The sequence below is a fragment of the Impatiens glandulifera genome, chromosome 9 (genome assembly GCF_907164915.1).
Source record: "Impatiens glandulifera chromosome 9, dImpGla2.1, whole genome shotgun sequence".
In the NCBI taxonomy this organism is placed as follows: domain Eukaryota; kingdom Viridiplantae; phylum Streptophyta; class Magnoliopsida; order Ericales; family Balsaminaceae; genus Impatiens; species Impatiens glandulifera.
Genome location: NC_061870.1, coordinates 31,606,654 through 31,619,938, shown reverse-complemented (window position 1 = coordinate 31,619,938; position 13,285 = coordinate 31,606,654). Strand labels below are relative to the sequence as shown.

General features: G+C 32.1%; 1 protein-coding gene across 1 annotated transcript; it reads right to left on the bottom strand.

Moving 5' to 3' along the window:
• Window positions 1-3,083: 3,083 nt before the first annotated feature.
• On the bottom strand, window positions 3,084-7,076 carry LOC124914116 (subtilisin-like protease SBT5.6). The gene is made up of 6 exons (XM_047454598.1): window positions 6,701-7,076; window positions 6,292-6,610; window positions 4,715-5,276; window positions 4,175-4,636; window positions 3,869-4,082; window positions 3,084-3,792 (listed from the first exon to the last, which is right to left on the bottom strand). The coding sequence occupies exons 1-6, from the start codon at window positions 6,996-6,998 to the stop codon at window positions 3,239-3,241; spliced, it is 2,409 nt and encodes an 802-aa protein (XP_047310554.1). The 5' UTR covers window positions 6,999-7,076; the 3' UTR covers window positions 3,084-3,238.
• Between the last annotated feature and the right edge of the window lie 6,209 nt (window positions 7,077-13,285).

The following is a 13,285-nucleotide window of genomic DNA, read 5'->3' as shown; positions in this document are numbered from 1 at the left end:
GGTGGACGGTGGATGTTGGTGCTAAGTAGTGACAAATCAGTGGGAAATGCTTTTAGCAAACATCAAGATAATAAAGGTGAAGAATTATTTGCACTATATAATATTGTTCTTTGTACCCTACATATACATAAAAATCACATGTGCTCTGCTCATTCTTCTCATCCATTATATATGTCAATCTTTCTTATGTATTATAAATATTATGGAAAGAGTAAAATAATTTCATTACTTAACATTATTGCAAAAGTTCAAACTAAGTGAAAAGAGTGGGCTCCAACCAGACTCAATTATATATATATGCTCCAACCCGACTCAATTATAAATAGGCTCCACCCATGGCTAAAGCTTGCTATAATTGTGTTCTAATAAATTAATAATTGTTATATTTATCTTGATCCTTTGTTCATATTAAGGGTACCGATCGTCCTTAGTTAAATCCTAGGTTTGATTTTTTTTTATACTTTTTTAAAACCTAAATTCATAATCTTAAAGATATAAGTTATTGTGAGTTATTTTTATTTTATTTTTTAGAATGCTGGGTTTCACTTCTCCTATGGTGCGATTAATCTCAAACACACTTAACCATTTAATCAGTCGCATAACTTACCGTCTGACGAGCTCGAACTCAAGACTTCAGAGAGGCTGAGATATCCACATTTTGTTGGCGCTATACTAGAAAAAGGAATATTTATCAACAAACTATTAGTCTTCACTAATAAATGTCTTTTTATTTTTATTATAATTTTTAAACTCATTTTTTCATTAATATAAGAAAGGGTAATTATTATAATGCAACTATGTTGAATTTTTTTGGTAACAAGTTCTTCGACAATTTAATTGAATAAATAGAAAATAAGCAAGATTAGAATAATATTAATATTTTTTTTAAAGAAACAAAATAGCTTAGGAGAGAAAATATGAGAAGATTGTGAAAATAATCTCCATTCAAAATATTTAATTTAGCTTATCTAAATAGTTAATATTGTAGGAGTTTATTTTTAATGTTTTATTAAAAAATTATTTATTTAATTTATTAATTAAAATATTTTATTTAAAAAAAAAATAAATATATGAAATTTGATCAATGTTTTTGTGAAAAAATATCATCCATAGTTTGTATGTAATTGTTAGAATTAAAATGGGATAAGTAGATTTGTTGTATTAGATTATGCGTTTCATCGGTTAAATTCTGTATGATTGTGAATTAAAATCCTAGAGGAATTTTTGAAAGTTCAAAGGGTATTAAACAAAATGACTCATTCTCTATTTTGTTCGTCATTGTCATGAAAACGTTTTCTAGAATGTTGAAGTTTGTGGAACAAACTTTTCTCATTAGAGGAGTGGATTGCGGGGCATGAATGTTTCTTTTTGCCATTTCTCATATGTTCTTCGCTGACGATAAATTGTGCATGATACATGTCACACGTAGATATATTAAGTATTTGTGTGATATTCTATGGTTGTTCGGAGCATATTCAATATTGTTGGTCAATATCAATAAGTAATTTTTTTTTCATACTTTATTTTCAATGGGAGATAAACATATTTGGCAAGTATTATAGGCTTCAACATTAGAACATTTACATCTACTTATATTGGTATGCCTCTCGGTGCTAAAACTCGCTTCAAAATCTTTTGGGACCCAATTATCTCTAAAATGGAAAGAAAATTGTCTATTTGGAAGAATAAGATGATTTCAAAAAGTGCTTGTTTGGTTCTTATCAAGAGTGCATTGGCTTTATACCCACTTTTATAATATTTTTATTTCTTATTCCCAAAAGTCTAGCCATGAAGATGAAAAAAAATATATGTGCAAATTTCATTGGGGTTTTCCTTATGTCATTGGGTGAGTTGGACTTAAGTGAAAAGAGTCAAAGATTAAAGGTCTGGAAATTAGATATTAAGATTCATTTAACAAAAACACTCTTGTCAAAATGATATAACAGATTCTCTTTGGGCCTAACTGTTTATGAGATTATATGATTAGATATAAATATGAAAATAATTGGTTGTCTAGTTCACCAAAGTTAGTCCCGACCAGTTGATTGTGGCATTTGGAGAGACATCTCTATTATATGGAATTCTTTTCTTGGGCAGTGCAGATTTTTGGTAGGCGACAGCTCATCCATCAATTTTTAGGACAATATTTGGTGTAGAGTCAAAAGTCTTGCATTATCGTTCACAACCCTCGCTTCGACCGTGATTTGTTAAAATACTTCATTCAAAACATGTTCAATCAATGTTTGAATAATTTTGCGAGTATAATCAGATACAAGAGAATACTTAATGATAGAAATGTAACATTGCATTAAAGAATGTTGTTTTTAGTGGAGCGCAAGGTGGTGATTTCCTTCTTTGCATAATATCTTATATTGACAAAATATGGATTTCTTTAAGATTAGTCATTGTTAAATATTATTTGCGGAGATTGTCCCATATGACTTTCAATAAAAGAAGTGGTAGGATTCTAAAACTAATTTCAAAAAATCTCATTTTTTGGATGGAGTGTCTACATAAAAAGATCTTGAGAGACGATAAATGTGTGAAAAAATGGTACATTATAGTTAAGCGTTACATAATATGTTGCGAAGAGTTGAATACAACACTACACTTGTTTTTTCATTGTAAAAGAGTGACTTTTATTTGGAGTCTAAGAGTGACTAATTGTCAATCGTTGCTTGTTATATTTGAATAGAAACCGGTGAGTTTGAATGAATTGAGTCGATGAGTCATATCCTTATGCTTACAGTGGTTAAACGCTCCAAATTAAACGTGACAATGGCTCACATAGAATCTAAAATGGCGGCGGCGGAGAGCTTACACTTTCCGGCAAAATCAAATCCGCCCCTTCCCTCCCTTCCACCTATTGAGGTGCGATTTTGAGATTTGCGATGCAAGGGTTTTACCTTATCTGCGATTTTGAGATCTGCGGCTAGCTCCATCTCTCTAGAGACCATGAAGACGAAAATCGCTAAATTCAAACTTGCTTACGCTGAAAAGGTATGTAGAAATTAATCATTTTCGATACAATTCTTACATAATTTCGAATAGATTGAATTGCTTGCTTGCAAACTCTCTTGATCTCTTGGATAACCTTTTTCCATTACGATTTCATACATAATTTTGGAATTGGGATAGTTATGATGTTTGTAGAGCAAGACGACCAGGAAAACATTTAATTTTTCCTTGATACCATTGATCATATATCTAATTAACAAATAGATTATAAGAGAAAATACTAAGCGGACGAAGACGAAGACACTGCAATTGGACTCCGAACAATGTGGACGCCGTCACTCCAAGTGAGCCATCCAAAAGAATACTGTGTGTTGTAATCTACTTTCCTTCCACCTTGTCGTGGTCTAACTGTTACTGTGAAGGTCTTCTTCTCTCCAATACCTTCGAAGAACAACGTCGATGGTGAAACATTCACGCTGAATCCTGCAGGTGACCTCACTTTCGCCAAGTAAACGCTCTTTCCATCTCCCATGTTAGTGACAGTCCTGTTTATGATCACCGTCTCATTATTACTGATCTTCGAGATTGCAATAGATGGGTAGTTTAGGTTGTTTGATGATGGAGATAGTTCTGGACACTTGAAGGAAGGATCAATATTTGTCAATCCATTGCTACATAGGAAAAGTAGGTAATCTGTATAGGAAGCATCATAAACTAGCCCTGGATCAGCTGCCTTTGTCGGCCTGAAGTGCCCCGACCCAAATTGGAAAGGGTCAGCTGGTTTATGCCCAGATGCATCGGTCAGGAACATGCCCTTGTTGTTTGTCAATCCAGCTGCATATAATTTAAGAAACCATAATATTAAATGTCCATACATTTGATAATGTTGTTTTGGTTTTAAGTTTTATACCTGAAGTTATAAGGGCAGATCTTATGGAAGCACTACTCCAAGTGGGATGTATAACTTTCAGAAGAGCAGCAGCTGCTGCAACATGAGGGCAAGACATGGAAGTTCCAGAAAGAATGTTATATTTAACCCTCCTTGCATCATCTTCCAGCTTTGTGGGCGATGAAACCTCACTCCATGCTGCTAAGATGTTGAGACCAGGAGCTGTGATGTCAGGCTGCCAAAAAGTGTTGGAACAACCTTAATTAGTACATGAGATATATTGTTATTAATTAGTTAGTTAGGAATCTTGTGGATTATCATGTTTACTTTGAGAATGTCGGGTGTGATTGGGTTTGGACCGCGGCTGGAGAAGGCAGCCATGAAAGGGGCTGGTTTATGGTTAAGTATAGTTTTTGCTGGTGCGATATATGCAGTTGGGTTTTCAGTGGCATAGATGTATTTGAGTATCTGAATTGCACTTTCTGAGTCTAGTGCTGTTGCAGGAAGAACATGGGCATCAACTGTTAACTCGGCTCCATTGGCTAGGCTGTTCCCTAATATGAAGCCGACGCCACCAGCCCTTTTTACCTCATAGCCCTTTCCTACTCTGGTCCCTTGCCCCCTCATGCACATCACAATCTTCCCTTTCACTTTCTCTGGTTCTAGAGACCCGGGTAAGCATTGCCCATCGGTAGTAGCATTTTTAGGCACAGTGTTGGAGCTCACTTGTGCTGCATATACTAAAGGGTACATTTTCTTCTCCATTTTGTATGGTGTTACTGTTTGTCCCTGGATCATCCATACAAAAAAAGAATTAAATGTTGTGAACTACAAGAAACATGGACAAGTTATAGATAATCTTGACACCTCAAGTGTGATTCCATTTCCGAGAGTAAGAGGAGCGGTGAATGCCCTGTCCACACTACTCGCCCCAACCGTGATGATCCACGGTGCGTTGTTCGAGGATGTGCCAGAGGTGGGGCCCTCGTTTCCCGCACTACACGCCACCACAATGTCGTTCTTAATTGCATGCAGGGCACCTATGGCGATTCCATCATGCTCGTAAGAAGTGGGCTTTGATGTCCCGATAGATATGCTGAGGACATTGACCCCGTCTGCAATGGCATCGTCGATTGCAGCCAGCATGTCCTCCTCGAAACACGTGTTTCCTTCCTCCTTTCCCTGATGAGGGATCGCCCAACAGACCTTGTATATGGCCAAGTGAACTAACGGCGCCCCTCCGGAGGCAGTTCCAAGCGCAAAGCCGCCTAGTGCGGAGGCTTCAGCGACCCTTTGGCCGCCAACCGTGGATGCGGTGTGGGTCCCGTGCCCGTCCTTGTCTCGGGGGGATCGGTAGTCTATAGTGGTGTTCAGAGGCCCGTAGCGTTGCTCGTACCCTTTAAGGTAGTATCTTGCTCCAATCAACTTCCTACAAAATTATCGATTATGTTAAAGTTGTCTCAAATTAAACCTCCTTAATCAAATATAAAAACATGATTTTAAAGAAATTTTAGTTTCATTTATAGTACTTTTAATGAATCATGTACATATTTGGTCATTATTAGTTTTAGTGAATCATGTATGTGTGAAAATTCCATATATTTAATTGAGTAGCTATAATCCAATATAGATATGTTGTGTATATATATGCCCACAAGTGAAAGCTGCATTATGAGAGTTAGACTGAAAGCGATATCTTATGTCAGTTAGCTATGTTACAAAAATCATGTGACACAGATACTGCCAAATTAATAATTGAGGAATAGCTAGCAAATTCTAGACCCAATATTATATATAATATAAATAATTGAAGTTGGTGGGTTAGTGCTGTAAAAATGGGAAATACGGATTGGGACAAGTCCCATCCAGGACCATAAGAGAGGCATGTATATGAGCAGTAGTAAAAATTAAGGAAAGAGCCAAAACCCAAACTTGGTCCTGTGGTCTGATCTGGTCTGGTCAGGTCAGTTCAGGTCAGGTCAGGTCAAGATCATGAGGCTCAAGCTCCGGCCCCAGCCTGCCTTCCTCGCACCATAGATTCCCTTTTAATTAATATATAATATTATAAAGAAACAATTGTTGATTATAGATTTTGGCTATGTAGATTCTCTTTTCGTTTCAGGATTTATTTATCATTATTATCATCATCTTAATCTGCACCAACCTTATCTACTAGTTTGTAATTTCCCAAGAACGAATCTTAGATTAATAAATATTATAAATGGTCAAACCTTTAACTCTAGAAACAACCATTCTGAAGTTTGTCTTCCAAGCAGTGACGAGGTTGCCCAAAATAGTATGATTTAGTATTATTACACTTGCAATTATGAATTTATTTTTTAAAGGAGACTTCAGTTTTGAACTCTATTTCTATTCCACTAATTAGCTAACTTGACTTATGATAATACAAAAACGAAATAGAAGGGTTTTAATTAGGATCTTACTTGTTGCAGTGTGAGGACTCAAAATCTTGGCCGGTTTGGCAGATCCCTTTCCATGAGTTAGGAATGGGTCCCATTTGTTGATCACTAAAGCTTTTGGATTCGGGCCATACACCATTGTCTAAGAGACCAACAATGGCTCCGTTTCCATATCTGGCTCTCATTAATAGATCATGATTATCACTTGTAGCATTTGGCTTGTTCATGAGATGATCATGATCAAGCTCCTCAATATCTAAACCTACAAATTCCCAGGATCTTGTTGTGTGCATGGTGTGCTTTCTCGGATAACTTCGAAACACAGACACCACTTCCTCCAACTCTGTTAATTGTTTTCATGATATGATTAGAATCCACTAATTTATTATTACTAGCTGCTAGTTATACAAGTAGTTAGTAAGTAGTAGTGTACCGGAGAGTGTGGAGGCTTGGTTGGGGGTAAGCAATGCTGCAAATCCATTGATGGTGTGCTTGTAACTGTAAAGAAGGGAAGCCCTGGCTTGTTCTTCAGAGTCTTTTACAGAGAAGAGATAAGAGTGATGGGTATCCTCTATCTCATAGTGTGTTTTCTCCCCGCTATGCTGCCCAAAGTAGACAATATAGACCTCATCAATATCTAGTTCATCACCATCCTGCCCAGAACCCAGCTGCAGCTGCACCACCACCAACAACAAAACACAAAGTATGAGAGCTGCTGCAGCCGGCTTCATCTTTTAGAACCTCAACCAACCAATTCTTTTGGGGAAGCCAATGGATAGGCAGACGTTGGTGTAAAGTGTTTCAATTCTTCCACAGTAATAACATTTATATACAATTCTACTAATTTTATTTTTGTGATATTGGTAATTACAACAGAGTATTTTTGGCTGTTTGTGTGATGTTATTTTTTATGGGTGGCCAATCACGTTGCCCTTCCAGGAATCTGCATCTAAATATATATATATATATATATATATATATATATAAATTGTTTTTGAGGAAGAAATAAGTGGGGGTGCCCGGGTGCCCATGATTACCGACGTATATATATTTGTGTAGATTTAACATCATATTTGTACTTTTATTTATCCAATATATATATATATATGTATTAAGAAAATTATCATTAATATTCAAAAGATGTGATTTATTATAATTATATTAAAATCCCCTATAGGAGCCTATCAATATTTGGCCCGTGAACTAATTAAGTGAAAAGATGTCAAGTTGTTCCATATGCATGAACTATTATGTCTCTTTTAAAGGTTATTAATCGGAAATTCTTATCATTTGAACTGCCCAAAGTAGTACTGGAAAGTTCTTCTATTTAGAAAAGAAAAGAAAAAAGTGAAACTTAGGTCAAATAACATTGGTTGACAGAATTTGCTATTCATAGGAACTCTGAAGAATTAAGCTTCATCGGTCACCCTAGCTAGAGGTTGTTTTCTAATTAAAACTGAATTTTCATGATAGCTAGCTAGCTAGCTCCACATTCAGGATATGTAGTTTATCTTATAAATTACTTAGATAACTAATGCAATGTATTATAAGTTTTGTAATTAATAAATTTATTTATTTTTTATTCGGCTTAAGTCTAGTACCATCTGGACATGTTCCTAACATCTCATCGACAAAAAGACCTTGACATTGTCTTGAACATTAATATTTCATTTTAAATAAACTCATAATTTATCACTATACCCTATATATTGCTTAGCCTTGTTATTGGAAAGGGGCCTATGCCTCATGCAACAATAATTATCCGCCATTCCCTTTGAAGGGAAAGGCCAACAAAAATGATCTATGTAGGGTAACAATGATTCACATATCTTGATCTTGTAGACGTATAATGTAATGTTCAGACGGTATAATTATTTACGTCTTATCAAACGTAAAACTTTATAATCGTAACTAGACTTTTAATATTAAATCAAATGTCGTCTCAAAAACTAATTGAAAAATCATTCTTCAATATAAATCTTGACTGTTCACGAAACTTTTCCACATAGAATAAATTTCCCTCTAAATGTTACACCCTGTCGAATAATTAGACATTTTTGTGAACCAACTGGACAAATCATTATCATATTTACATCCGATTATCGATGTTCAAAGACTATTCAGTTCTGTTGCAAATATACCACACAATTTTGATAGAAGATATTTATTAAAGGAAATAAGATTTCGAATATACAGACATTTTTTATCTTTAAAACATTTAACTTTATCACAACTAATTGGATAACAAAACGATGAGTTAGAAGATTATCATAAAAGTTTACACATTATTCTCTCCATTTTCACTGACATATTTTTGGGAGAATGAATAAAGACATCATATATGTGGACATAGCAAAATATGTTGACGGAAGAACACCAATTCTGAACTTCAACATATTTGTCAACTTCATCATTTTTCTATTCGACATAGAATCTGAGAAAAAAATATCTAATTTATTAAGATTAACTCGAAAACTATAAGATGCACCGAATAATTATAAAATATCTCGAAGATGTTTAAATTTTTTTGTAGATAGTCTGAACCATGCAAAACATGTCGTCATCAACGAAAAACAAATTTGATATGACAAAAAGATATCTTCTTGACACACTACTCACTCCACAGATGAGTCCCGAATTTTCTCTAAAAGCCATCAATTTTTAGAGAGCTTCCTCGGATCTCACTAGAGCTCTAAAAAATCAATGAAAACTCTCATTAACAATAATAGAAAATTTAACCGTCATGAGACAAAATCTAATTCAACTAATCTATTTTACACTCATTCTCATTTTGTCCATTACATCAAAACAAAAACATGTTTTCACCTCTTGAATTAGATAAGTTAATTCACTCATTGACTATTAATACAACATCATAGATTTAACGACATTTTATGAACGTCATTTGAGTACTAAATATGACCGTCTCTGACACCCTTCACAACCTGTTGATCAAATATTTTGTAACAATCTTATAGAAATACGAAACGAGACTGATAGGCCTCAAGTTTTTCACATCAATAGTCCCTAGAGTTTTACGAATAAAACATATCAAAATAGAGTTACAACTCTTATCAAATGATGAAAATTGATAAAAAAAAATGATCAAATGTTTCCATAATTTTAGTCTTAAGGAAAAATCACGCCTTTTCAAAAAAAAATAATCAAAGTGAATTTGTTGCATCCCGGCACTTTATCACTTCCACACTCTTTAATGGCTTCTCAACCTCCTCCAACATAAAACGAGCATCGAACGTATCTTTTTGCGTTGTACTAATTTAATCAAAAATTATATCATTGAATTTAGGTATTATATTAAATGACTCCTTAAACAAATTCTTATAGAATTTGATAGTACTCATAGAGATTTCAGGTTCACTATCATGAATTTCCCTTTCGATTGAGATCATTAATCACATTATTTCTTGTTTGTGCGTTAGATATCCCATAGAAAAATTTGGTGTTTCTCCCGACTCTTAATCATGTAACTCTATTTCGCTGGCGTGCCGCAGTTTCTTCCTCCTTACACATATCGAGCAACTTGTTAATAATGTGAATTTGAGAATTAACCTCCTTAGCGGAGAGTTCACAAATCTTCTTATCCCCGTCAATGATATTAATTTCATTACACAATTAATTGATTTTAGCACAATCTCACACGAACCAACTTTTGAGAAGTTTACGCATATTTATTAAGTTCACAAAGAGGTTACTCGACTTAAAATCAATCGATGTCTGATTCACCCACCATGATTGCACACACGGTATAAAGTTTTCTTTGATTAACCATTTATTTTCGAATCTAAATGGTCGACAAGTTATCCCCACCATTCGGCGTTTCATCAAAATTAGTCGGTGATCTGAACAACTCCATGGAATGACCTTTTGAAATATATTAGAAAACTTTAAAAAAAAATGATTCACTAATTAGAAAATTGTCGTTACAAGAATAAACTGGCCCCAGTTTTCATTACATTTTCTAAAGGTGAATTGACCCACTTCTAAAGACAAATCGATAAGTTCAATCATTTAAAAAATATCTACCAAATGAAAACAACTTGTCAATGTGAAATATTTATTAAATTATATTAAAAACATTTAATGTCTATGGGAACATGCTTGTAGTATAGTAATTTTAAGATAATTTAAGAAAAATAAATGTATGAATTAGCTCAGGATAAATCTATATAACTTACTGGAAAAAAAATTGTGGTAAAAATGTGATATTATCTCTTAATTTTTTTAAAAATTCAATATTTATTTATTTAATTATTAAAAAAATTGTAAAATTTATTTATATTTACTCGTTTTATCTAAATTTTTCTCGTTATTTTCTTAAGTCTACTCCAAAAAATTTAAGCACACCCAAACTCTTAATCACACTTAAATTGAACTTATGAGAAAAAAATTATCTTAAAAACTACTTAAATTACTAGTCTATAAGTTTAAAAATTAGATATATAAAATTTAATAACTGATATTTTTTATTAGACTTAAACACAACATATTACCTTCTCTATGTACTATTAAGGTTTTGTTTTTTAATTAAGTCCTATATTAATCCAATGGAAATTGAAATTTCGGTAAGTAGATTAATTTATATTTGACGTCACCATTCATGAAGTCATCGGCATGCGTTAATTTTACAACGGCCTCTCCACAATGATCATATATCATGTCATGCATGCGTATGCATGAGTGTTGATTTGGTTAAAATATATTTTCCTAAAAATAGAATATCAGTTTTTTTATTTATTTATTTATTTTCTTTTCTAACTTGCAAAATTACATGCATGATTCACATCACCATCGGCTATTATTAGCCTGTGCGTAATTAAGTAGCTTGATATCATGAGACTAATAATAAATTTTATAGATACAAATATAATGTCTATAAATTGTGACATTTTTCTCTTTTTCTTCGATGGTATATTTTAATTGGTTATTTGCTAAATGTAAAAATTTATAAAAAAAAATTCGAAATCTATTCAAATTAATTAACAGGAAATGGAATGGACCACAAACTTTCAAATAGGTTTGTTGGTGGACTACTAAAAATTAATGGGGTTATGACTTGTGAGCCACACCACATAAACTGGAGGATATTCTTCTCCCACTCTATACTTCATTTATTTTACTTTTTCTCATTCATTTTCAAACACAATTCTTATGATATTTTTTTACAATAATGTCCCAACTTCTAAGGTTTACACATGATAATTTTAACCGAATAAACCTAACTGTTTTGGAAAATCGATAATCGAGAGTTGAAGTAAAATCATTTATTAGTTGTAAACTTGTAAAATTTAGAGGTCTAAAACTTATATGTAATCATAAAAGTTTAATTTAAAAAATATTAATTATATAATATTATTATTTATATAGATAATTAATTATTTTATATATATATATATATATTTAACCAATTTTAAAAAGTTATATATTTAAATATAAAATTAATTTTAAAATAATAATAAGTAAATAATACTATAACAAAATTATATTTATAAAATTAATTATATTAATTTATTTATTTAAATAAATAATAACTTTTTTTAATTTATTAATATAAAATTAAAATTATTTATAAACTCGTAAAAAAAATTATTGTAAATTTAAATTAGTAAGTGTTAACATATTTAAGAGTTTACATAAAATCAGACTCGTTGACCTTATCTGAAATCGTAAAATTATAAAATTTTAAAGGTTCGTAAAATTATAAAATTTTAAAGGTTAGCTCGACCGTCATCATTTAAGTTTATGATTCTACCCATTCACCTCATATTTTGAGGGCTTGTTTGACTCTGGTGTTGATTTTAACCACATTAATAAAGTGTGAGACTAATCATCATTTGTTGAGAATTAGGGTTAGAGAGAGTTAAAGAATTGTAATGACTACATAATATAAGTGACAAAAAAATTTATAAGGGAGATTATGTCTTAAGAGTCCAATTCTCACTCACTTTAAATTGAAGGAGAAGGGGAATATGATGTCCCTAATTAAAAATAATATTAAAAAAGAAAAGAAAAAGAAGTATCTCTATATAGAGCCCATATTAATGTTGATAAGAGCCCAAAATATAATGAGTCTAAGTTTCCAATTGGACTTTTTATTTATTTTTTGAACTAAAAGCCCAACTGTAAAGAATACATTTTTCTCTGCTCCATTCAACTATCAATCAATATTTTTAAACTCACTCCAAAACTGTAAAGATTCTATATAAAATATACAATTGAAGTATTCATTTCATTCTATTAGCCTCTTTTATCATCTCTGAATTATGTATTAATATTATTTACTTAAAAAAAGAAATAGTAGGAACAATTAACTACCCTATTAATTAAGGAAATTAAATTAATAAAAGTTGATGACCCCTCTATTTAATTAATTGATAAAAAAGCATTAATTGATAAAAAAGCAAGAAAAAAATTTATTTTTTTAATTCAAGTATTGTGGCATCTGTGTGTATTCCACACTCTGTCTAATATACAATTGCTTCCATTTCAAAATATTTTGTGGAAAGCACACTCCATTCCATGATCATGCCTTATCTATATATATAATAATTTGAAACCCTAATCTTCAATGGTGCTCTCCCATTCAGAAAACCATCTTCTTCCATCAGTGCTTGTGTCTTTGTAATAAACAAATATAAGTCTTCTAAATAATTTGTTACAATTTACAAAGATCCTGATATCTATTGATATTGATTTTCAATCATAATTAGTATTAATATATGTCAGAGTTTTTCATTTTAATTGTAAAATTTTAAATGACTTTCAGATGTAGTAAACTTTTTAAACAGAATGAATATGCAAATATGATAAATAATTTCCCAATATGATTGCAGTTTGAGCCTACCACATCACACATAAGTTTAACTATTTGGGCCACTACTATATATATGCATTAAACTATTCAATAAAAAAATTATATTTTTTTTTGTTTTGATCTTTTTTACATGAATTAGTGTTATAAATAGCCTTGGAGTGTCTTCAATCCACACCATCATATCAA

Coding starts and splice junctions, on each gene's coding strand:
- LOC124914116 (XM_047454598.1), bottom strand. CDS start 6,998: ATGAAGCCGGCTGCAGCAGCTCTCATACTTTGTGTTTTGTTGTTGGTG. Junction 4,083..4,174: donor TCACACCCGACATTCTCAAA/GTAAACATGATA, acceptor ACTTTTTGGCAG/CCTGACATCACAGCTCCTGG. Junction 3,793..3,868: donor ATCTGCCCTTATAACTTCAG/GTATAAAACTTA, acceptor AATTATATGCAG/CTGGATTGACAAACAACAAG.